This window comes from Acartia tonsa, chromosome 6 (genome assembly GCF_053477335.1).
Source record: "Acartia tonsa isolate MP-2025a chromosome 6, ASM5347733v1, whole genome shotgun sequence".
In the NCBI taxonomy this organism is placed as follows: domain Eukaryota; kingdom Metazoa; phylum Arthropoda; class Copepoda; order Calanoida; family Acartiidae; genus Acartia; species Acartia tonsa.
Genome location: NC_137265.1, coordinates 50,882,332 through 50,909,727, shown reverse-complemented (window position 1 = coordinate 50,909,727; position 27,396 = coordinate 50,882,332). Strand labels below are relative to the sequence as shown.

General features: G+C 32.3%; 1 protein-coding gene across 1 annotated transcript in view; it reads left to right on the top strand.

The window, feature by feature from the left end:
* LOC145323146 (calcium-activated chloride channel regulator 4A-like) overlaps positions 1 to 27,396 on the top strand; it is an 80,617-nt gene that overhangs the window by 28,216 nt on the left and 25,005 nt on the right. The window contains exons 3-4 of the mRNA XM_080165537.1: positions 22,399 to 22,571; positions 22,779 to 22,937. Of these exons, the coding sequence (XP_080021663.1) occupies positions 22,399 to 22,571; positions 22,779 to 22,937 (332 nt within the window). The remainder of the gene's footprint in view (positions 1 to 22,398; positions 22,572 to 22,778; positions 22,938 to 27,396) is intronic.

Below are 27,396 nucleotides of genomic sequence, written 5' to 3'. Positions count from 1 at the left end.
TGAAAGCTAGCACAGCAATGGAAAAACAGATACAGTAACAAGAAGGGGGGGGGGGGGGTTTGACACATTTGCGTAAACAGTGATTATAGGCTTTATCTTTGGACTGAGAGGATAGGTTACTAAAGATAAAATCATTCTTATATGATGAAGTTTTAAGATTTTTTGGATAGGCCTCCAGGTTCAGGAGCTTCAAGCCTCCAGGTGGTCTATGGACAGGTAAAAATAAAAATTATTTTTAAAAATAATTAGAGGTCTACTAATAAAATAAGATATATGCATCTTTTTTCTTCAAAAACGTAAATAACATTCAAAAAGATGCATATTTTTTTATGAGTAGACCTCTAATTCTTATTTTTAAAATTTTTTTTACCTGTCCAGAAATCACCTGGAGGCCTGCAGCTCCTGAACCATGAGACCTTATTAAAGGCCATTGCTATTTGATAAAATGCCTTTCTTAACCATGAGAGAATATTTCTTTAGACTTGAATGTGATTGTATATTTTATATTATGCAATGAGTAGATTTTTTACATGACTGAAATTAATTAATTGCATGGAGGATGGGGACATAATTAACAGCTCCATCATTTGCTTACTTCTGACCTTTTCCACCAATAACCTTACAGTAGGGGTTCTCTTTTGTAATATAATTGGGTGTGTACATGAATTTATTGTCAATTGTCTCATCACCATAACAACAATCAATATGATAATTTGTCAAGTGCTATCTAAAAGTCAAACTTACAATAATGTACATATATACATTCCTATCCCTTAAAATCCCTGATTACTTTGTTCTAATTCCATCCCTCTATGTCAACTATCTTTAAAACCACATGTGGGTCTACGTCCACTTTACATAGTTATACAGGGATAGAAAACTCAGTTTGGTTTCTTGAAGAAATAAGTATCACTCAAATGGCTATGGTAACCAGAGGTCAATTCTTAAAAAACTTTTGCTGAACCCGGTATTAGTGTCGGACTGATTATGACGTAACAAAAAAAATTAGCCAATAAGAGGCCACTATGAATTTTACCATTGGTCAATAATGTCCTCTCATTGGCTAATTTTTTTTGTTACGTCATAATCAGTCCGACACTAATACCGGGTTCACTTTTGCTCTACTAAAATCAGTTTGCCTCACTAAAATCAGTAAGACAAACTAAAAATTTAGAGGGGATAATTTTGCCTCACTAAAATTTTAGTGAGACAAACTGATTTTAGTGGGACAAAAGTTTTTTTTAAGAATTAACCTCAGATCATTTATAAGTTTAAAATTAAGTGTTAAGAAGAAGAGTTATGAACATAAGATTTTATTAATTTTTTGGGGCATTTTAAACAAAATTTTGAAAGATTTTTTACAAAAATAATTTTGGTGATTTGGCTCTCATAGTAGATACAGAGATACTTGTTTTTTAAGAACCCACTTTTGTACAATGTCTTCACTCTAATCCTTATATGAATAAGTACTGTATATATAAGCTTCTCATCATATTGGATTAAGATTAAATTCGTGTCCATTGTCCTATCCCTGTAACTCTGATTTTCCCATGCCTGTCTTTGACCCAAATTTTTAAAAGTTTGAAACGAGAATTCTTTAAGCCTTCTGTGTTGTGGGTGTAACAGGGCCTAGGAAAAAAACTATTTTGCCTTCATTGTTTCCAACAGATAGAAATAAAAATACCTCCTCAAAGCATGGTTTTATTTTGTAACAATTAATAATTTTCTTTAATTCCCTAACAATTTTAATGTATGTTTCGGCATTTTGATTAAAATTTAAATAAAATCAAATTAATTCAGTCTTATGTTGACAGAGTTACCATATCAAAAGATGTAAGGTAGGTTTATACTCTCTAGAGTATCCTGGCAGAGGGAATAAGCCATTAGAAACTGGAAGAAGATTAATTTATCTTCCATTATCCTATCCTTGCATCTCTGAAAAGTGGGCAACAAGCAGCAGCCACACATTAGTAGTTCTAAAACTTTGGGTCAAGTTTGTTTCAAGGAAACACAATGGGGCAGAGACAAATTTTCTTGTTTCAAGGAAACACAGTTGGACAGAGACAAATATTCTTGTTTCAAGGACACACAATGGGGCAGAGACAAATATTCTTATTTCAAGGAAACACAGTTGGACAGAGACAAATATTCTTGTTTCAAGGAAACACAGTTGGACAGAGACAAATATTCTTGTTTCAAGGAAACACAATGGGACAGAGACAAATATTCTTGTTTCAAGGAAACACAATGGGGCAGAGACAAATATTCTTGTTTCAAGGAAACACAATGGGACAGAGACAAATATTCTTGTTTCAAGGAAACACAATGGGACAGAGACAAATATTCTTGTTTCAAGGAAACACAATGGGGCAGAGACAAATATTCTTGTTTCAAGGAAACACAATGGGGCAGTGACAAATAATCTTGTTCATGAGAAAACAATGGGACAGTACAAATATTTTTAATGTCAAATGAAATAATTGGATACCTAACATATCCTACTGATCCCTATTTTAGTTGTCTATGAATCAAGAATTTTATCAGCAATGCAAATATTATTTTCTACTTTATAGTAAAACTAGGGGCTTTGCCCCAAGAGGTAATTTGAAAAAAATTTCAAAAAAAGTTCTGGTGCTGCCAATTTATGTGAAGTAACTGCCTAAAAACAATTTTTTTTTGGGGTGGGGGGGAAACTTTCATTTTTGGGGAGTTGGGGGTGTCCCACCCCCCAAGAAAATAGCTCAAAACCACCACAGGACCAATAGGTATATACCCTGAAGAGTAGAATCCAATCGGTTCAGTGGTTACCGAGATCTTAAGCTTCAGACGGACAGATAGACATAGTTCTACTTTGTATGATAGATTGAATGAATTAGGTATCCATAATTTAGGATTTCACAGCTGCTATGTATTACTTTAAAAGGGAGGCTTAGCTGTGTCTTTAAAGAATTGAAATAATTTATAACATGTTACAGAAAATTATTTTTATAATATCTATAGCTCTATTAAATATTTGTTTAAAAATTAAATTTTGTTCTCTTGTGTTAATTTGTATGATGTCTTACCAATTTGCTAACCACACATTCCCACACAAACTAAGACACACACACACAGACTCAAATAATGGCACACATACCAGAGGTACAGGGATAGGACAATGGTAATATTGCAGTTTGTGGGTAAGTGATTAGGCAACTATTATTATCTGTGCTTCTTTTTGATGTGTTAGGGAAGAAAATAAAATTATTAAGCTGATCATTTAGAAACAAAAATATGACCATAACTAACCTTGCGTTTTTATAATTGTTTTAATGAAGTTACAATGGTAAAAAATTTAATTATGTAAATGAAAAGATGAAAAATTTTTAAAATTATATAAAACTAAAAATTTCAAATTGAATTAACTGCCCATTGATATATCCCCATATAATAGAAACTGAAACTCTGTGTGGCAAGTTTGTTATGTAGTAGTTTGTTGTTCTTAGAATATAACAAGGTCTACCTCAACAAGAAAGATAATATTCATGGATATCTAGTTGTTATGATAATATCCATGGATATCTTTTTGTTTTGAAAATATAACAAGGTCAACATGAATAAAAATATCTATGGTTATCTTGTTGTTATAAGAATATAACAAAATCTACCTCAACAAGAATGATAATATCCATGGATATCTTGTTGTTATGAGAATATAACAAGGTCTACCTCAACAAGAGTAATAATATCCATGGATATCTTGTTGTTATGAGAATATAACAAGGTCTACCTCATCAAGAATGAAAATATCCATGGATATCTTGTTGTTATGAGAATATAACAAGGTCTACCTCAACAAGAATGATAATATCCATGGATATCTTGTTGTTATGAGAATATAACAAGGTCTACCTCAACAAGAATGATAATATCCATAAATATCTTGTTGTTATGAGAATATAACAAGGTGTACCTTAACAAGAATGATAATATCCATGGATATCTTGTTGTTATGAGAATATAACAAGATCTACCTCAACAAGAATGAAAATATCCATTGATATATTGTTGTTATGAGAATATAACAAGGTCTACCTCAACAAGAATAATAATATCCATGGATATCTTGTTGTTATGAGAATATAACAAGGTGTACCTTAACAAGAATGATAATATCCATGGATATCTTGTTGTTATGAGAATATAACAAGATCTACCTCAACAAGAATGTAAATATCCATGGATATCTTGTTGTTATGAGAATATAACAAGGTCTACCTCAACAAGAATAATAATATCCATGGATATCTTGTTGTTAGGAGAATATAACAAGGTATACCTCAACAAGAATAATAATATCAATGGATATCTTGTTGTTATGAGAATATAACAAGGTCTACCTCAACAAGAATATATATATCCATGGATATCTTGTTGTTAGGAGAATATAAGAAGGTCTACCTCAACAAGAATAATAATATCCATGAATATCTTGTTGTTATGAGAATATAACAAAGTCTACCTCAACAAGAATATAAATATTCATGGATATCTTGTTGCTATAAGAATATAACAAGGTCTACCTCAACAAGAATGATAATATCCATGGATATCTTCAAGATTTGATTTAATTTAAAGAAATAAAATTCATGAATAAATGATGAAAATATTATAGAGATGTAATGTACTAAGAATTATATATTTACTGTAGTACACATACATTGTTATGTACATTCTAGTATGTGTACAATTAATCCCTCTTATTCTTGGAAGAATTATGTTGACACATAATTTTATTAAATGGTAGTTCTTAATAACATTTCTAGCATCTAATAAAGCTCACATCCCTCCTAATTGCTCTGACTTGCTAGCCTAAAATGAACTTACATCTAATATGTAATGCCATTCAAAGGATGCGTAATGAGTTTTTTGTAGATATAATGCCAGCACCAAAGTTTAAGAGGATATAGACAGACATATGTAAGTGAGAGAGATAAAGAAAATGAGCCAGATTTGGCTAACTTTTACTACAACTAAAACTTTTAAATTACATACAATTTTTTTCTAGTTTATTAAAATGAAACTTTTTCACATCTTGGGTGTGTACGTATGAACAAACACTCCCGAAAAAGAGATTAACCCTTAACGGTCGGGGGGGGGGGGGGGGGCGTTGAACGCCCCCCCATCCGGTTTTTTCTATCTCATTTTCTGTGTGTGAAAGATAAAGAGCCCAAACTGCTTGACTTTTTAAGTATGGGTATGACACATAACTGAGAGTTGGAATTTTTTGAATATCTCTATTCTGGCGGGCACAGGATGCCAGCAAACCTGGCAGGGTCATCCAGGTAAAGAACAAAAATTTGTTTTTGATTTAAACAAAGCATTTTATCTTACCAAAATACTAAAATATCCTCTAGTAGTACATCCTCATATTAAATACAGGTGTTCAAGTCAATTTCAGGTTCCAGGTATGATCCTGCAGGTCCTGATCCTCCAGGTCTCCAGAAATCTTTAAAATGCTCCTGTGGCCGCAATTTTTGACTTAGAGACTTCAAATTTTAAACTTAAGCTTTTCTTACATGTCTACATAATGTATTAAAATTTCATAAAGATCCGCCGCCGTTTTCTTGCCGACCGCCGACTGCGGCGGCTGGCAGCTGCCAAGTACAGCTGCGGCCGCTGAAACTTATGTTTTGATATTTCAAATATAAAATTTAAATAAAATAAACATTTTCTGCAAAAAAAATTTTCTTCTAGCTTTAAAAATAAAAAAATTACAGCCGTTTGAAATTTTTAAGTAAAAAAGGACCTAAAAACAAAGGTTGTTAAATAAAAGGGTGAAGGAAGCGGAAATTGACCTTGACTTACTTAAGGTCGGAAATTCACCATAACACAGGGGACTTGCACAAATTTTTTTAGCCCTCTTGCTCTAATAGGAACTGAGATAATGAGGGGGGGCGTTGAACGCCCCCCCCCCCCCCCGACTGATTAAGGTGCGGCAAGGGGCCCGACTGTTAAGGGTTAAGTATTTTAAAACCATGTTATCACATTTATTTTTGTGTCAAGCAACGCTATTTTAACCCTTGCCTTTAAGTAGAGTAATTTTGTATTCTTTATATTGAAAAATAAACCAAATATACACTTTTGCATATAAGTGTTATATGTCTATTAGTCTAATGAATAAGATTCAGAATTATTTAATTTAGATTTCCTCAAGGAAATATTAAGACTAATTTTATATCTGTCTATCTATCTAACTCCTAGTAGGTAGGTCATAGAATTAAATTAATTTTACCAAGTTTCTACTACAATCTACACTTCACAAATTACTTCATAGAAATTAAACATTACTCAATATTTTAACAAGAATGACAACATCTACAAAAGCTTAGCTTATGTAATCAGAAGGACTTTCTAAAACATTAACAAATATATAATATGTCAGTGTATTAATAAAATAAGTTGTTGAAAAAAAAGGATAATGTTTAAGAAAATACTTACGTTTTTAAGATTTTGCTTATAATATTTTACTTTGTTGTCCTAGGTATCAGTATTAAAAAATCAGATCAATAGGATAATTTTATCTGATAAAAATTTGTTGTTAAAAATGTTAAAAAATCAACATGTTTAAAATGGACATACGGACATTCTGGTAACGATTATATACATGCTCCGCTTTCTAAATCGTATCTACAGGAATAATCATGCAAAGTTTGAAATCAATAGGACAATTCTAACATTCCTAAATTAACGAAAAAAGTTATCCGGTACGAAAGGACAGACCCTAATTATAGAAAAGCATCGCTTTTAAGAAGGAATAGAAAATTGATTAGAAGTCTAAACAAAAATCTTTCATTTGATAAAAAGCATCATACATCTAGCATGTTTATGAATCTTACTTCATTGTGTCTTGTTTTCCCAGGAATCTTCAATTTAATACAGAAATATTTCTATATTTTTCTATTGAAATCATAGTTAAAAAATCATCATGTTTTGCTTGGACAATTGTTAAACAATTAAATGTACTATGAATGTTATACCTTAATGTCATAGGAATTTTCAAAAAAAAATTAAAAATGTAAAAATCCCTAAGGAAATTAATAATTTAGAACAAATAATGAATAATAGTTATATTTATATAAATAAACTAGTTTGAGTATTGTCTCAATATTAATAAAACTTTCCAACTGTCTGTGTCTACTCTACAGGGATATAAAGGGATAAGACAATGGCTGATAACTTGATGTACATCCCCAATGATAAAACATAAAATTGCCCTTTATGTACATTACAATTAGTAGTTGAAACATTTTGGGCACTCAACTTCATGAACCAACCAATCAAAATACAAAAAAAAGTTCCAACGAGCCAACGAATCAGAAAACTTTATCATAAAACTTTGGGGACTACTGTAGTAAATAGCCCAATGTCCCCTCCCTCCCTGGTGTCTACCTGTTAAACAGGAAAAATTATCATTTTCCATTGCAAATGAATTAAACCCTCTTTAGGAAAGTTTTTCTTATGTCTTGTCTGACTGTGTGTTTGTACTGTACTAACCGCTGCAGCTGGTCTGATTGGGTTCTCCTTTTCAGTGAATCTACTTCTGGTCCTTATGAAGGTTTAAACTATTTTGGGGTAGATTACCTCCTCCATTCCAGGAGGAATCGCTACTGAAAAATACACCCCCTCCCACTTAAATTTAAAATAATAATTCTAATTCGACCCACCTCCTTAAGTAAGTGATAAAGTGCAAAGAATCAGAAAGCTACAACTGTTGTTTGTTACGTATTTAACAAACAATATTCTAAATTTCATTAAAAACTAAGTGTTGCTCTTAATTAACAAAATTCAAATGTTTCTTTCAAACAGTAGAATTATATTGTAGATTTGGTGAAACCTTTCACAACCTCTAAATACATCAAATATATTTTTTAATAGTCATTAAAATACCGAAAGAGGTTGGGGGAGCATTAATATGTTAATCATTGTTGGAAAATGCCAAATATTCAATAAGCTTCGCTTTCATTGTTTATGAAAAACTTTTCCATCAAATATACAATTTTGTTTCTCACAATATGAAAGTATCAGGAAGAAAAGGACATCGTATTATATAGACAGCTTTCCGGGGACATTAAAATAACAAAAATATAGGCCTGGGCTAAAACTAATATTATTTCTACGATTTTTATTTCAATATTCGTGGAAAATTGTCTGTAATACAAGGCCATACATGATTTTTCGGTATATCTAAAAACCAGTTCTAATCCACTGGATATTAATCGGTTTCGAAACCATACTGTAAATTAATTTACACCCTTTCTTTCTCTTGTTTATAATAGAATATCAAAGATTTGTGAAGAATAATAATTTATAATCCATTGTTCTATCCCTGTATCCCTGAAAAAATATGGCAAATTGCAGGAAACTAGTCCATCATACTTAATGTCAGTTTGACTTTTAGATAGCATTTAATACAATATAATATTTGTTTATTATTTTGATTTAAGAATATGACAATGGACCCTTTTATGATAAATAAAATTAATTATTCTATAGATTAAAGTTTGGAAACTGTGGGTTTGTTTGACCCAATTAGGGTTCGAATCTCGGCCCATCACCGCGTAATAAATAAATAAGTTAAAAATGGTTCCTATTAATGCTATGTCAGGCGCTTATAAAAGATCGTGCCTTTAACACTTTGAGAACAAGTAGGGTGCAGTCAAATGTTTCCTCCCTCACTGCTTATTGCTGAGCAACTACTTTATAACTTGGGTCTGTCTTTTTTTACGTCCGACTGTCCGTCATTAAAACATTGTTGAAAAATAGACTTTATTTGCCATGCTTATAGGCAAATATTAAAATCTGAGTTTCTAATAGCTTTGAAAACGCCAATTATATCTAAACTTTAATAGCTTTTACAACGGAAAATGTTTGACTTTGAACATAAGTGTTAGAGAGTGTTTTATGTGCATGAATATCGACTTTGTACGCAAATTCTCAAATTTTACCAGTGGATCAACCAACCAAAGAATTTTTTACTATAGAATACAAAAAAACAATATTATTTACCTCAAATTAAGCACACAGCTAGAGCTCAACTTCAGAGTAGATGCATTTATTTTAATAATCATAACTATACAATAAGGCGCAACTCTATAAAGTTAAGACTTCCAGATAAAGGCCATGTAATCCAATATTTGGGATATAAGTACTTTAGGGGAGAAAGGTGTGTATGCTAAACACACACACACATACACACAGACACACACCTTTCTGTGTGTATGCTAATGTTTCGAAATAAAGGATTTTATTAACATTTTAAACTTTCGTTGGCTATGCAAACATTCACTTTACTTTTAACATACTTATTCGGAAAGCTTTTTTCTTTTTTAAAATTTTTAGATTAATATATAATCTAAAATATACTAAATACTTAAATAACAAAATTACAATAAAAATGTAAAATGGAATCTCAACACACATAGATCACGCCAGGCTACAATTGAATCAAGACAAAAGTAAGTGCCGAGCTCTATGACCTATGTATGGTGAAATTAGACATAAAACCATGATGATTCCAGGTAAATCTTTAAAAACAAATTAGATTTAAAAATTTCAAATTCAATTTTCACCCCCTAGGAGTTGACGCATAATCATGATAAGAAAAGCAAAGATTATATATCTAAAATGTTGAACAACTTTGCTTTCATGAAGTCTTTCATAAAACCTCTCTATATATGATTTATTTAAGGCTGAATTTCCGTGACCTTAGCAAAGCAACTGATAAAAATGGCAATTAATTAACTCCCTTCATGAGTAGTTATATGAAAAACTTTATTAAAGCAAAGTTGTTCAAAATTTTAAATAAATAATCTTAGCTTTTCTTTTCATGATTATGCGGCAGCTCCTAGGAGGTGAAATTTTGAACTGGAAATTTTAAATCTTATTTTCTCAAAAAGATCCCGCTGAAATATTTTGGTTTTACCTGGAATCATCATGGTTTTATGTCTAATTTCACCATACATAGGTCATTGAGCTCGGCACTTACTTTTGTCTTGATTCAATTGTAGCATGGCGTTAGATATATCCATCTTTCAATATATCTCTTTTATCTTCAAAATATGTAAGTCTATTTAATAAGATACAGGATATCTCTCTGTATGCTTGTAACAAAAGATCTAGCAAACCAGTGGACCGATTTGGCTCCCTATTTGCAGTAAAGCTGATAAATGTTTTTAGGGCAGATATATCCACATATTTATGTATTGATTGATATAAATTTAGAATCTTTTAAGAAAAATATGAAAGTTTTTACTGAATGATTAAAGGTATTGTTTAATATGTACTAGGGTTGGGCCGGATACTTTTTTGGCCGGATACCAGAAACCAGATATCCGGCTAATTTCTAATGCCGGATATCCGGTAACCGGCCGGATATCTGGCCAACGTTTTATATCCGGAAAATTACCGGATATCCGACATTATAAATCAGCCGGATATCCGGATAGTTTCAATATCCGGTATCCGGCCAGATATTGAAAATGACCGGATATCCGGCCCAACCGTAATATGTACTGCGGTTTTATTACTTCCACTGAATTGATACAAAGTTGGTTAACTTAGTTACAAATTACTAATTTCTTGATTAGACTCACAGATAAAGATATCAGTAAGTAGAGAACATTAAAAGTTATTGAGATAAATATTTACAGATATATATTGATCTATAATATAAAGTAGAATGATATCTGGTTGTCCGTCTGTACGTCTATCCCTTAAGATCTCGGTATCCACTGAACCGATTGGATTCTATTCTTAAGGCAAAGATCCTAGAACATTGGGTGGAAGCCGCTAGTATTGCTATATTGTACATAAAGACATACCTAGGGACGTCCAAGTGGGGTGGGTGATACATCAGATTCACCCCACCCTCTAAAACGTAGCTGGACAAAGTAACAAAAAAAATCTACCTTTTGACGTCATAAAAATGAATGATTATCCATCTCTTTTTTAACGGTTTTCTTTCCCACTTCTCCTCTCATCTCCCTCATTTCTCGATTTCTCTGGGGAAGGTACCACCAACCTTTTAAGAGAAAACGATAAAAATATAAAAAAAAATAAAAAAAACACCGCACTGCGAACCTTTTTGCAATTAGCTAAAAACATAACTAACACCATCTAGCGTCGAAAAAAAATATTTTTGGTTATAGCTGATTAAAAAAAAGATCGAAAAGAAACAATTTTACGTGTCCCTAGAGGCCTCTAGGGGCGTAGCCACTAGTTATGATTAAAGAACCTACTAAGTGTTGCAAGAATTGATTTTTAAAAACATTCATCATTAATCATATTATCTATTCCTATTTCTAACTAAGTCTGTGTAGAGAGTTTCCAATAATTTGTGTTGCTTTGCACTCCACAGCCCTAGCCAAGCCCTGGCTCAGTTATAACAAAGTTCAATCAATAATTTAGAGTAATTAACTTTTACAGTTTTTATTTAAGTTCATAAAATGTCGGAATTTGCCTTTTTTTTAACAAAGTAAAGCTTTTCTTGACGTTAATGTCAGTCTGGAAATATGCCTATCTTTAACGCTCACATAGAATTTTAAGGTATAAGTCAATAGACGATAAATTGATTTACATCATTAATGATGATGAACCATTCATGGATTCCAATTTTTGAGTTGAACCAACCAAACAGGATTTCAATAACTAAATAACTTAGGTTTAAATTACAGTCCAATGTTTCTCTTTCCTTGAATATATTGGTTGAAAAGTTTGGGCATTACCAGTTAAAACCAACTAATCAAGATCACGAAGGCCAAAAGTTAATCAGCCCACGAATAACAGAATATGATTGTGATCTGTGTACTTGAATAATTCAATAATTCACAGTCCAATTTTCAGTCACTACATTGTTTATAATAATAATAACTCAACTTTGATTCAATAACTCTTCAATCCCCTTACGAGAAATCACATAGACTTATATAGTTAATGATAATATTATTCTAATCATAATATTATAATATTTAAAAAAAAATTATTTATTTGTACCAAAATTGGACGTAATAATTCTTAATTGTGTCTTAAAGTTAGACAAATATTATTAAGGCTAATTCTCCTTACACAACCCTCCTCGACCTTAACTTTACAATGGAAAGTTTAACAAAATTTGCCAGTGTTATCTTGTAAAATAGTTTGTTCTTAACTTATATTGGACATTCTGATGCAGTACTATGACTGCTAGATACATGCATGGATTATTTTGTTTTGTACATGCATTGCCCAAACGGCCTAAGGGTACTTTCCATAAAAGGTTTTCAAACACTTGCTTAACCTATCCTAATCTAAAATAAGTACTCTAATTGCTAGATACATGCATGGATTACTTTGTTTTGTACATGTATTGCCCCAACGGCCTATGGTACTTTCCCTAAAAGCTTTTTTCAAACCCTAGCCTAACCTATCCCAACCTAAACAAGGATGACAACATCCATAAAAGCGAAGCTCTGAAACGGTAGGACAAACGGACATTAACATTTGTATAATGTCAGAACTGAATAATCAGAATACGAATGTATAAGTCAAAGCAAAATTGTAAGTAAATTTGTTGAAAAACTTCTTGATACAGGATAATGATTATGGACATACTTACATTTTTAGGACTTGATTATAGAGTTGCTTCGCTTATAATATTTTACTTTGTTGTCCCAGGAATCAGTATACCAAAAATCAGACCAATCAGATAATTTGGTCACATACAAATTTGTTGTTAAAAATGAAAAAAAATCAACATGTTTAAAATGGACGTACGGACATTCTGGTAATGATTATAGAGTTGCTACGCTTTCTAACTCGTACCTAACTATTACAGGAATCACCATGCAAAATTTAAAACCGATAGGACAATTCTAACATGCCTAAATTAATGAAAAAAACTATTTAAAAAAGTAAAAAAATCAACATGTTTAAAATGGACGTACGGACATTTTGGTAATGATTATAGAGTTGCTACGCTTTCTAAATCGTACCTAACTACTAAAGGAATCACCATGCAAAATTTGAAATCGATAGAACAATTCTAACATGTCTAAATTAACGAAAAAAGCTATCTGTGAGGGACGGACGGGCCGACCCTAATTATAGAAAAGCTTCGCTTTTAAAAAGGTACTCTAACCGCTAGATACTTTCCCACCAAAAATTAATCTAGTCATGTATCTAACTTTACAAATATATATATTTATTATGTACATATTTTACAGGGTGAACCAAAAGAAAAGATTTGAAAATAAAAAGGATAAGGAAAAGAACACAAATAATTATTTACGCCATCTTGGGTAGCCTGTTAGAACAAACCAAGATATACTTTTTTTTATCTTTCTACTTAAAGCAAATTTTGTTGTTCATTATTTACATTGAGACTGGTCTGCTAGGATAATAATTTAAGTAGCGGCATTCTGCGCTTTTACTCAAAGTATACAAAATTAGCTAAAATAATAAAAGTTGCATTGGTTCTATTTACTAGCCAAAGTACAATTTACCCCAAAAATGTATTTTAGATCTTTTGGGCTAAATCCTATAAAATGTCCAAGTCTAGCCTACATGTTAGTGTTTCCTTAGCCTGACAGCTAATACAAAGTAGCTTGATGTCTGTCTGTCCGTCCGTCTGTCCCTTAAGATCTCTAAAACCACTGAACTGATTGGATTCTACTCTTCAGGGAATATATCTACTGGTCCTGTGGTGGTTTTAAGCTATTTTCTTTGGGGGTGGCTAGCCTAGAAAATTTTATCTAATTTTTTTTATATTCATCTTGTAGGTATAAATGTAATAAGTATGTTTACAACATCCATATAGAGTAATAAGTAATACACTGAAAGTTATTATCATATGTATTTATACAGTTTTATTCTCAACAGACATAACATGTTAAATATGTTTGATATTAGTAATCCAATAGAGATATGAGTATAGACATACACAAAGATTATTTGGAGGAAAATGCAACTACCCTTTTCATAGCAGACAATAAAAAATACAATTATACCCACACAATAAATATACCATATTTACAATCTAATAGATATTAATTTGATGCTTTTTTGACCACCTTTTTCTGGAAAAACCTATTTCTTATTAATCTTGAGGGGCAACCCCATGTCATTCTAACCTTTAATTGATCTAACATGTTCTAGTTTTGATAAAGATTTTTTGAAGATTAAAAGAAAAATATTCAATTTTGTAACCTTCAAAAATCAGCCATGTGATGTCATATAAATAAAGGATATGAAAGGAGAAGTGGGAAAGAAAACCCCCCAAAAAGAGATGGATAATCCCTCATTTTTATGACGTCAAAAGGCTGATTTTTGAGACACACTTTGTCCCGTCCCTTTAAAATTTTATACTGCATGTAATGATTGTTAGATATGACCAATGCAATCTGGGATACTAGCTTGAGAATCTCTATTCTTAACCTGTATTATGAATGCAAGTAGTATTGAGGCTGGTATGTGTGTAATAAAGTGTATGGATGCAGGGATGGAGGAGACATTGGGCTGTTTTTTACATTAGTTTTATAATAACATTTTTTATTGGTTGGCTCAACAACTTCGGGGACTTTTGTAAATTTTCATTGGTTGGTTCAATTAGTCGAGTATCCAAGCATTGCAACCATTAATTGTAATTTAAAGAAGGGGTAATTTTGTGTATCATCATTAGGGATGTACATCACTAATCGGCCATTGTCTTATCCCTTTAGATCCCTGGTATGAATGTGTGTGTACCCTACACCATACATACTTAGACCATATCATAGCTCCATTAATATTTATTAATTTCTTTTCATCACCAGACTCTTGTTGGAACTCTTTTTTTTAAAGGATTGATTAAAATGTAAAGTAAAGTGTCTGTTTAAAAATAAAGAACAGTAGGTTTTTATCATTTGTATAAAAACAATTACAAAAAAAATCTAATGACTTATTTCACAGTAAAACTTAGATTAACTTTTAATTTGAACAATCTTTGAATGAGAAAAAAAATCAACCTATAACATAGTCATTGTAGATTATAACTTTTTCATATACCAGCGGCTATAACTAGACTTGGATTCGATAACCACCCCCCCCCCTTCTCCCCAAATTTCTTTTTAGTTCAAAAAAGAAAGAGTAAAAATATTTATGGGAACATTTTGTTACGGTGTGGGGGTTCGTAATACCCTCCCCAGAAATAGTTAAAAACCTTCCTAGAACCTATGAGAATATTCCCTGTAAAGGAGAACCCAATCGGTTTAGCGGTTAGCGATATCCTTAGGTACACACAAACAGACAGACAAACAGACATCCTGTTACTATAATATAGGGATTTTAGTAATTAATGTTTAAATGAAAAAAAAATCAACCTATAACCATTGTATATAACTAGGTTTTTATTAATAATCTGTTTAGTTGTGCACATGTATTATAAGCAATGTACTTTGTAAACAAGGACTTGCTCTTATGTATCTATTTATAGAGTAGCCACACTACTAATAAATAGAAATTATCATAGATATTAACTATGGCTCATTTGTAGGAAGTGTTCATTTTGAATTTATAATTCTGTCTGAGACACTATTAAGATGATATAGCATGCACAATTAAATTAACTATTATAAACATGAATTTGAATCAATGAATGAAGAGCAAGTGACATGGTTATGCCCATACTTGTTGGGGATGGAATTGGAATGACTACAAATTTTCTTATTTTACATATTTTATTTTTACTATGTGGCATTAAATATAAGTGGTCATGGCTAACATTTCGACCATATGATATCAGGACATTATTATGATTAGAATATGATATGATCACTAAATGAAATTTAAAAGGATTCAAGTAGTCTATATTTATCTATGTGTAAATATATGTATTTGTATTCCTTTTAGAATATAAGTATTCTCTTCTGTTTATGTATGTTATGTATGTAGATAAACAAATAAGAATTTATGGGTCTGAGGAGGCTACAAAAAATGAGTTTTTCCTAGAAAAACAAATTTAGGAGTATTGTTTAAATAAAGTAGAAACACATATTTTTAACATTTCTAAAATCAGGAAGTAAAACAGGTGACAGGTGGAATTTAATTACCATGTTATTGTTTTATTTTACCTAAAAATAGGTAACTGGACAAAGTGTCTAAAAAATCAGCCATGTGACGTCATAAAAATGAGGGATTATCCATCTTTTTTTTAGGGCCTTTCTTTGCAACTCATCCTCTCATCTCCCTCATTTTTATGACGTCACATGGCTGATTTTTGAGACACTTTGTCCAGTTATAAAAATAAAATGGAATTAAAAGTTTTTAAATAACTAACAAACTTATAATACAACTTAACAAATTTTGATAAAAGCCCTGTTATATATAGAATAAATAGCAGCACTTAAAATTTGCTGGATATACATACCCCCACCATTTATGGGGTGGAAGATCACTTCCACATAAAGTCATGTATATTTATTTATATTTTGTCAACAAAACACATCACTTTTCAAGGTATAACTACAGAACTATCCACTTTTATTGGTTTACTACACCTCTGATATTTTTAAGATATCATGTTTTTTGTGCTATTTCATTAGAGTAAAACACTAGAGGGAGAAAGGCTTAAATAACTGTATCTCCCTATCGCAACCGCCTTGTGCAACCTTTCTATTGAGTCATTGAAAATCAACCAATTGTGTCGCTCATATTACCACAGCCAAGTAGCAGAAAATAATTTTGAAGCAGACGAAGAAGGTCGTTGAAAAAAGGAAGGGAGTTAGTTGTCTGTATATACATCTATACTATAGATCTGTTGCTTTTACCAAAAAATTGAGATTATTACAATAATCGGGGAGGTGATAAAACACCCCGCCATTATGGGTAAGTATTTCTGAGTTCTAGTTTAGCATACAAATTAGATTTTCAAAACTTGTATCAATATGAACATTGAATATATTCTGTTCAGTATCCATGCATAATTTGATTATTTTATCATACTTTTTAGTTTCCACAAATTATAATGTGGACACCCTGTATAATATACAGAATGCAGATAAAATTATTCAATAAATAAAATCTGAAAATCAAGATACTGTTTTTGTTTATACTTTATGTAATTACTAGCGGCTACGCCCCTTGAGGCCTCCAGGGAGCCTTTGGGGGTAAGGTGAAGGAGATTACCCCCTTAACTTTCAATCGTAGTTTTAAAAAGTATTGGCGGGGGGGGGGGCATTCTTTTCTAGTGGCGATTTCTCTTTGGAGGGTGGTGGTACCCTTCCCCAAACTAGTTAAAAACCTTACCAGGACCAATGAAGAGCCACCCGTTAAAGAAGAACCATATTGGTTCAGCGGTTAGCGGATCCTTCAGCACAACCAAACAGACATCCTTTTACTTTATCATAAGGATTTTAGATTATATTACAATTTCACATTGTAATTTTAGTTTATTTAGATTTTACTGAAATGCCGCACCGCTAAACTGAGCTTAAGGAAGATGGGGGTCAATTTAAAAATTTATTTCAGCCAACAATATAGAAGCTCTTAATGGTAAAATAATGACGTCTTACAATAAAAATGACCAAAGATAGGACAATACACAGACTTAATTACCAATGGAAGGCCAGTATAAATTTTAATTGACCAATGGGTAGGTTAATATGACGTATAAAAAGCTTAAACAATATAGTCTTGAAATTTATCTTCATTTTTTTTGTATGATTACAAGAAAATCTGACTTTTAAAACTTATCTGTAAAGGCTAAACCCACAACAAAATAATATCCTAATATATAAAGTAGTAAGCATTTTATGTCTGTCCCGAAGGATCTTGCTAACCGATAAACCGAAATTGTTCTCCTTTACAGTGAATCTTCTTATAGGTCTTAAGAAGGTTTTAAACTATTTTTGGGGAGGTTGTCTTCACCCCCCCCCCTTCCAAAAAAAATATATTTTTTTACTCTTTTGAAACTCAAATTTAAAATGGTATGAGGTCGACTTTTCCCCATCCTACCTTAAGTGTTCCTAGAGGCTTCTAGGGGCGTAGCTGCTAGTTTTATATATTTCATTATTAAAAATTAAATAGGTGTAACTTAGTTATTGTATTATTGATGGTAAACATTAAATATTTTGGCAATTTTCCTTAACTTCTTTTGATAAAATATGAAATTGACTAAATAATCAAATATTTAAGTCAAATGCTATCTTAAGTTCAAACTGACACTAAGTAAAAAAATTTAATCAATATTTTGTTGTTTTAAAAATCTCTAAAATGGATAGACTAATTGAAGAGAGGCAATTAGTACTAACATGGTTTTAGGCTATTTTTTAGACCACCCTAGGTTTTTTTTGGCTAGTGGCGAAAAGACCAAAAGTGGAATAATAAAAAAAAACAATCATTATAGAAAATGTATTTGGCTATAAAGGTAAATTCTAACCAAATTTGAAAAAGTAAGAAAATCATTTCATGCAATCCTTCATCCAGTCTGAGTGAGTGTGTGTGTATTTATCATAGTTTAGGGATGATAAACCTAAAAAAGAACCTGGAGGATTTTTGTTCATAACTAAATACCAGAAGGAGACATATAAACCTCTTAATTGTATGGATGTGGGACAAATGACACTTTGGGGACTTTTTAGTATGTTGACTATGTAGGGGTTGTATCCACTACCTTGGCAAAATTCTGTGCTCGCCACTGATGCCAATTATTCTCAATTTTCCTTGCATTTGTGTCCACGACCTTTATCTGGATGTCCTATCTTTTTTTCTTTAGATTAAATATCCCGGCTCTTTGTAATAATCCCAGAGGAAAAACAAAAATTGTAAACCTGGTTACAATTTCTTCACAGAATTCTAAACAAATTTGGTTGGCAGAAAAGATTTTTCTCTTTTCAATGGTATAAAGCTTTGTGTCTTAAGTGAATTAAACATGCTTGAGAAGCGCAGCTGCTCTATATCTATGATATGTCCTCACACTTGTCCGTCCTTATATTTGTCCTTATAAGCGATATGGTTGTAAAATGTTGTTTACTTTTATTTGTCTAAGAGGAACCATTGTAAATTTTACAAATTCCAATTAATAGGTTAATATTTTTGTGCTTATTTAACATATCTACAAAAAAAATTTTAGACAAAATATAACTCCCTGAGTTTAAGAAACTCAGGGAGCTAGTACATAGGATAAAAATACAGGGATCTAAAGGAATAAGACAATGGCCAATAAATTGTTGTACATTTCAAATGATGATTCACAAAATTATCCCTTATGTGGATTATAATTAGTGGTTGAAACTCCTTTCTATAAATATTTTCCAGCTGCCATAGATATAATTAAACACATATATTGATTATTCCCCATTGTCCTATCTCTAGACCCCTGGAAGCAACTACTTAAGATTTAGACTGTTTACAAAAACAAGGCGGAATTTATTTTGGTTGCCAGTGAAATGGACCTGGTACATTTATTTATTTACTTTTTATTCTGCTTTTTATATTCCTTGGTAGCAGAGCTACTCTGTAATTACTATGTCAGTGTGTCTTTCCTGACCCCTGTCTCTATGTTTAGAAAATTGACTATATCTTCTGTGATTACTAACAGGATAGTTAAGTTGTTTTAAACAACTTACTCAAAAATCTCATTAAATCATTGTATATCCACTTCATTCAAAATTTCAACAGCTATTGTGTAAAACTTTTGTACACTTACATAAAATTTTTTTTTAGTATTATTATTTTTTATTTCAACTGTGCTTCCTCTGAAAACCAATAAGTATCATATAACAAACCAAGCATTAGTGTTCAAAATTAACCTCTACCAAAAGACTAGGATATTAGAATCTGGTCAAATAAATATAAGTTAAAAATATGGAAGTACATGCAAATCTTTTAAATTCTAAGCCATGACTGGCCTCAAATTCAAAATCCTCTGACTCAAGGAAAGAGATATGGCATCCAAAAAAATGGCATGACTGCATGGCTTTAAACAAGAGTGGTCATTAAGATATATAAGATGGAAAGAATTTTAATGTTATAGGTAGATTTGAAATCTGCATCAAATTTTAAGGATTTTTTTTATAAAATTATTTTTTTTTTAAATTATTCTTTATCTAAAAGTGCAATTACAATTTAAGTTAATTAATTTTGACATCTGTGATTGGTTGTTTGAAAACTATCTGCGCTCTGATTGGAGAAGTTTAAGTGCCGTACATCATTCAACCAATTAGAGCGCAGGTAGTTTTCAATTAACTTATCACGGATGTCAAAATTAATTAACTTAAATTGTAATTGCACTTTTAAATAAAGAATTATACAAAAAACGAATTTTAAAAAAATCCTTAAAATTTGATGCAGATTTCAAATTTATCTCTAACATTAAAATATTTTTCATCTTATATATCTTAGATGTGATGGTTAATATGTTAATGACATTATGGCAACATACTTATTGTTGATTTAATGTCCACATGTTTAAATTTCTGTTCACATATTCAATGAAAAGTTTGAAAAACATTTTTGGGTATAGTCCTTTTCGTGGCAATGCACCTTAAGGGGCGATTTTTCCAATTTTTCACAGTAGCTTTTCTTCTAATTCTAGCCTCTGCGGGGGGCTCTAACCCTGCGGGGCCAATTGCCTAACCCTGTGTGGCAATCACCTAACCTAAAATAACCTATAAAAAGCCATTTTGAAAATACTACGAATCGCCCCTTAAGGGGCGTTGCCTCGAAAGGTACTATTCCCACATTTTTTTTGATATTAAATATCCCTTCCTTGACAAAGCTGGCCTTGATTTTAATAAGATTTATTGAATGTCCCATTACTTTGAATTTCATGTTCAACATACTCTCAGCATGGATACAGGGAAAGGATAATGGACTATAGATTAATCCCCCCCATCCTTCTATCCATATCTACACAATTCTATCTTAAATACCTCATGACAAAGAATGAAAATTATTTTATATGCTATTGTTTTCTCCCTCCCTGAGATTCTGTGCATATGTAATTGATGTTTGATTTTCAAATTCATTCCATCTTTACTTGTATTCAATTCTCTTTTATATATAATGGGTAGACGAAAGGACTAAGTAATTGAGCAGATTCTCAAAGAGGAAGTAATTTCTGAAGACTATCTCATTTAACATCCACGTAAATCACCTTATTTATGTAAATCATGGTCAAACAGGTAAGGATGAAGTGAGTTATAGAGTAGGATCTAATTCATTATGGCAATCAAAGAAATTTTAATTACCTACTTTTTTTATTAGCCGAAAAAAATGTAATCTTGATACTTTATTTTTGGCTTTTAATTTTGATAAGATGTTATTATTTGAAGAGTAAGTTAGTGCTTTGTAAACTTTCCTCATCTTAAAATATAAACAACATCACTCTAAAAATAGATGTCCTAGATGGAGGGTGAAGGGAAAGGTGTGTTCCTCCCCACGCCCAAACTTTAAAATCCTCATTTGACCCCATTTTAAAAATGTATTAAATCATCCCCCTAAACCTTTGAAACTCCTCATTTTATCTATCAAAAAAAGCCTAGACGTCCTTGAACTACAAATAAACTTTATGAAAGAAACATTGTTGTGATTTTTATTATAGGATGGTTAGGTAAAAAGTAAGTATTAGGAGAGTCACACAGGGTTAAAGCTTTTTTTTACAGGGGCTAGAAACTTAGAAAGCAGGTTAATGGGTGGTTTTCATTGTACACTAAGAGGATTGTAATAAAATATTTGTACACTCTTGAAGCATGAGTTAAATTATCTCAGCTTTTATCTTCAGGGAAAAGTTATTGCCCCTTTGAGAATTTTTTTTTCAATTTTTGTCTCTTTTTCTTTTTTCCAAAATAATAATCTATATTATTTTGTTTACTACTTTGGAAAAATATATTTTGTCTCAAAACTAATCATTTAAAAGCTTGCTTATCCCGTAAACTCTGATACTTTATCCTCCAATTTTTTCTCCAGTCTACTTCATTACAGGGATCTTAAGGGATAAGACAAAGGAAGAAAAACTGAAAAATGATGATACACAAATTATCCCTTTTGTAATTTACAAATATTGGTGAAGAATGTTGGTCCCTGTTAATTTGAACAAACCAATCAAGATTTAGTTAAGTACCCAAAGTTCTGATAATCTGTGAAAAATTTTCGGGGGTGAGAAAATTTTTATGTTTATCATTTTATCTATCATTATCCTCTCCCTCCCTGCAAACTATTGAGAAGAATTTACAAGTTGTATATTAAACAACATAAAATTGCTTTTATAAACTATTTTTAGTACCAGAGCAACAGGTATGACGTTGATCTATTAGTCTGTTAAATAGCCTAAAACCTGCTCCGGTCTAGGTAGATGCTCTTATTTATTATTCAATTTGATATTATTAACAGTTTTCTTTTTTTAAGGAAGCCGACATTGAAGTTATACAGTACAATAAGCGGTATCATGGATCTGAGCATGCGCAGTACTCGGGCGGATACACTGTTCAACAGCAGGGATGCGGTCAGCCTGGACAAAAGATGATTCTTACCTGGCCAAATCTACCTGATAATAACACCTTAGCTAATTTGTTCTTTAAGTAAGATTTACATGAACTTTTTCTTGAAAAACAGAGGTATAACTGTTAACCTCTCAAAAACTGTCAATATAAATCTTCTTTTGAAGAAATTTTCAATGTAATAGGGAGGTTTTAGGTGCTATTTTGTAATAGAAAAATCAGACAATTTCTACAATTCGAATTTATCTACAATATCAAATAAGATTTGATAAATATTTTGTCTTTCAGATTGCGGTACGGTCTGTTTGCAGATTTGAAGCAAAACGGCCACCCTGCCCACACAGGATCTCACCCAACATCCAAACAGTTTGCCCATTGTATGGGCCGTACACCCAGTGAGGTTGTTGGTAGCCATTCTGATTTCCAATTTCTTGCAGAATCAGGAATGTATACTTTTCATTTTTGTTTCAGATTTATCTCCTTTTCCTCTTTATTTTTTACTTTTTCTTTTTTTCCATTTAATTCCCTTTTATCCTAATTGCTTTCCCCTTCCTATTACTCTTTTTTGGTAGCAAAATGTGAAGCTTCTCAATAAGTAAAAGTATTATAACCAATCTCCTAATGTATCTTTTCCATGGGTATGAAATATACGTGGATATTATAACAGGGGAAAAATTTGTGTCATTAATTTATTGCTAACAAGTCACTTTATCAATCCCTTATTGGTCAATTCAATCATCTTTTCACACCAACAAACTTTGATATTATTGCATGTGACAATCCTTGTTTTCTATTAAAATCTGAATCATGCAAAGAATACAACCCTTTATCAGAACATCACCACAGTGAAGAACAGCTGACTCAACAAATACAGAAGGCCAACATAAAGTTCCACCTTCCCCAAATAAAAATAACCCAATACAAGTTGCCCAAGATAGTTATAGTGCTGGAAAATTCAGTGAGAATGAATGGGGAAGACCAGTGGAAGTTTATTCGGACAGCCTGTAAGAAATTAATTCTCCATGATTTACCTGAGAATGCCGAAGTTGGTCTGGTTACATTCAATGAAGATGCCAATATTTCACATGCTATAGGAAATTCAAATACCTTTATTGTTGAGAAACTTCGGAATTGATTTCTGTAAAGTTGAAAATATCCTAAATAACTTTTAGTTAAAAAAACTTAAAACCTCAATAATGTTATTTCAAAGGTTAAAGAAAGGTCAACTTTGATTGAAATGTCAAATCTTTACATTCTTATATATTTTTAATAAAGTTACTAAATATAATTAGTGATAAATCAAAAGGTGGCAAATATGATGCATATACCCCCTAAAAGAGACTGAGGAGGGTTACATGTCTAAAATTTGTAATTGATAAACTTTATATCCTAACTAACCCCCCCCCCCCCTAGATATACCACACTTTTCTGGGATCTTGCCGAGTCAAGTATCAACTGTTGAGAATATCAAAGGATGACTCCATGCAAAATTTGAGCCGGATCCGGCCAAAACCGGCCGTGAATTTTATAAAAAACCGTTTTTTTCCGGTTTTTAGGGGGTATCTGTAAATCGATTCAGCTGGAGCAAAACCGGTTGGAGGTACAAAAAATTTTACTTCACATGAAATTTAGCCAATGCAATTGCCTACAAAAATGTACTTCATCATCAACTTGATTGGACAACTCTTTCCCCTCCTACATGTCCATTAAAACCTCGGAAACGGCAAAAATCGACAAAAATCACGCCTTCGGCGGCGAATAACGGCTAAACGGTCAGCCGGAGGCGAATGAAACATAAATAAAGAAATGTCCGCCTCAAAAAGTTGTTCAATATCAAAGAGATGCTTGAAGTCTCTAAAACGACTCCTTCCCCTCCTTTAAGGGGAAAAACTGAAAAAACGTCATTTTCAAAAGTATGCCCACTTCGTGGGTGTGGGGGGCACTGAACCCGTCACCCCAGGGTCACCAAATATAAAGTCTAGGCGGCTCACATTGCTGAATTTTCACCAAGTGAAAGTCTTGTGTCATTATCTCTTATGAGAAAAAAGTTATTAATTAATTAAAATTTAAATTTTGATTTTTTGATGGATTTCTTTGATGGATTTCTTTGATGAAAGGACAGGCCGGTCAATTTTTAGGCCATTTTTTGCGGTTTTTGGGCCGTCAGGCCCAAACGGTTTGAGATAATCTCACGGGACCTTTTGCCCAACCTAAGTCTGGTTATTTGTGAGGTCTAGGAAAAAAAATCAGACTTACGCAAAAGATTATAATTATAATCTTTACACAGAAAAATGGCACGAGGTGAGGGTTTGAGGGGGCAAAATGAGCCGACCAGCGATTTTTGACGGCGCGCAGCGACGTCGTGCTTCATCCAATCCGAGATTTTTTTTTCTTAGACCTCACAAATAACCAGACTTAGGTCGGGCATGAGGTCCTGTGAGATTATCTCAAACCGTTTGGGCGTGACGGCCCAAAAACTGCAAAAAATGGCCTAAAAATTGACCGGCCTTTCATTTCATCAAAGAAATCCATCAAAAAATCAAAATTTGAAATTTTAATTAATTAATAACTTTTTTCTCATAAGAGATAATAACACAAGACTTTCACTTGGTGAAAATTCAGCAATGTGAGCCGCCTAGACTTTATATTTGGTGACCCTGGGATGACGGGTTCAGTGCCCCCCACACCCACAAAGTGGGGTTACTTTTGAAAATGACGTTTTTTCAGTTTTTCCCCTTAAAGGAGGGGAAGGAGTCGTTTTTGAGACTTCAAGCATCTTTTTGATATGGAACAACTTTTTGAGGCGGACATTTCTTTATTTTTGTTTCATTCGCCTCCGGCTGACCGTTTAGCCGTTATTCACGTTATTCAATTTCACGTGAAGTAAAATTTTTTGTACCTCCAACCGGTTTTGCTCCAGCTGAATCGATTTACAGATACCCCCTAAAAACCGGAAAAAAACGGTTTTTTATAAAATTCACGGCCGGTTTTGGCCGGATCCGGCTCAAATTTTGCATGGAGTCATCCTTTGATATTCCCAACAGTTGATACTTGACTCGGCAAGATCCCAGAAAAGTGTGGTATATCTACCCCCTTCCCACACACATTGGATCAAAAAAAAAGATAATAGTTATTTCTCGCATTGTATTATAAAATGCTTTCTGTCGATATAGAATGTACAATTATAAGATTTAAACCAGTTTTTGTAGCCCTGAGGTGCCGAAGTCACGGGCTAAAAAAACTGGTTTTAATCTTATGATTGTACATTTTTCTATTCGTAGAAAGCTGGATATAATACGATGCTAGATATGGTTTTTTCGTATGGATGAGAACCGGTTCCTATCCACCGGATTTGAATGAATAATAATTTGAATTAAAACGGTAGGAAAACTTGGGAAAGAAATGATATCGAGTACCAGAAATGGATTAGCTTTCTCTATAGAAAACAAGCATAATCTGAGTCCTGCTCCGGGTAGCTGTATCACATGTGCCATTGAGAAAGCGGTTCAGGCTATACAAGTGAGTTATAATTAAATTATAGATAGGATTAAGTAAAAAAGGGAGGGGATATTGGAATGTTAATTTATATTTTTACCTCACATTTTTTTTATTCATTTGCACAAGAACTTTGAGTACATTGATACCTTTTGATTGGTTGGTTTAAACTAGCAGTGTCTAAACAAGTAGCACACCCCTTACTGTTTTTAACACGCCATGAAACAAAAATCGAGGGGCTGTGATACAGTCAATAAAAGGGGTGGATTTACGCTCTAGGAGTCAACAACAGTACATATTTATTGATCATACATCACTTTTTTAATTACTTGACACCCCCAGGCTATTGAAGTGAGTGTATCTGAAGGTGTACACCTAATGATCATCCATTGTCTTATCCCTTAAGATCCCTGACTTCTTCCCTGCTAATAACACAGTAACTAAGAAAACATTTATTATTATAAAAGTAAATAAGTCCCTGAAAATTAACCTAATTTAGAAATTCATACACATGATTATCTTTTCTATTTCCTCAGATATTACTTTTAGGTGTTCATTCAGTTAAGCACAGTTTTATATTATATCTGTAATACAAAGATTGGATTCTACTCTTCAGGGCATATACCTATTGGTCCTGTAGTGGTTTTTAAGCTATTTTCTTGGGAGGTGGGACATCCACAACCCCCCAAAAAACAAAAAATCCTCAAATTCTTTTTTTTAGGTAGGCTGTAGGGCTGCATCAGCCTGTAGCAGTGCATATTTTTTTTTACAAATCTGCAATAGGCATCAGCCTGTAGCAGAGTCGATTTATTAAAACAAATTCTATATAGGAGGGTTGACTCCCCCTTACCTCATAGGGCGAAGCCCCTAGAGGCTAGGGGCGAAGCCGCTAGTTAGTAATATAGCACAAACCAAAAGTATAAAATAAATAAGGACAATATTTTACAAAGTTATAAAGAACATTAAACTGTTAAATGATATGAATTGGATAAATATTATTTCATAAGGCTTTTTTTCTTGTGTTTTTGTGTGCTTTTTTTCTAATGTCTATTCTGTGCTTTTGTTTGTTTGGTGGAAAAGATTGAACACCATTACTTTCTCCCTTCACAAATTACATTTCTCTGTTTCTTATTTTAATGGAATAATACTATTTTTAGCAGCGAAGATGTTCTATAATTCTAATATAAAGCATGTCTAATATTGTCTATACGTTTTTAGAAAGTATGTTATCAAAAACATTATAATTCCTTCGCCCATAGCCTCCAAGGGATGGCAGGGGAAGTCAGAAAAAGATCTAACAACCCAATACATTTATAAGTCTTCCCCTAATAGTAAAACCCATATGAGGACCAGCAATTTCTGAGATCTTTACCTACAGATAAAAAGCTTTAAGACTTTCAAGTTAAACTAT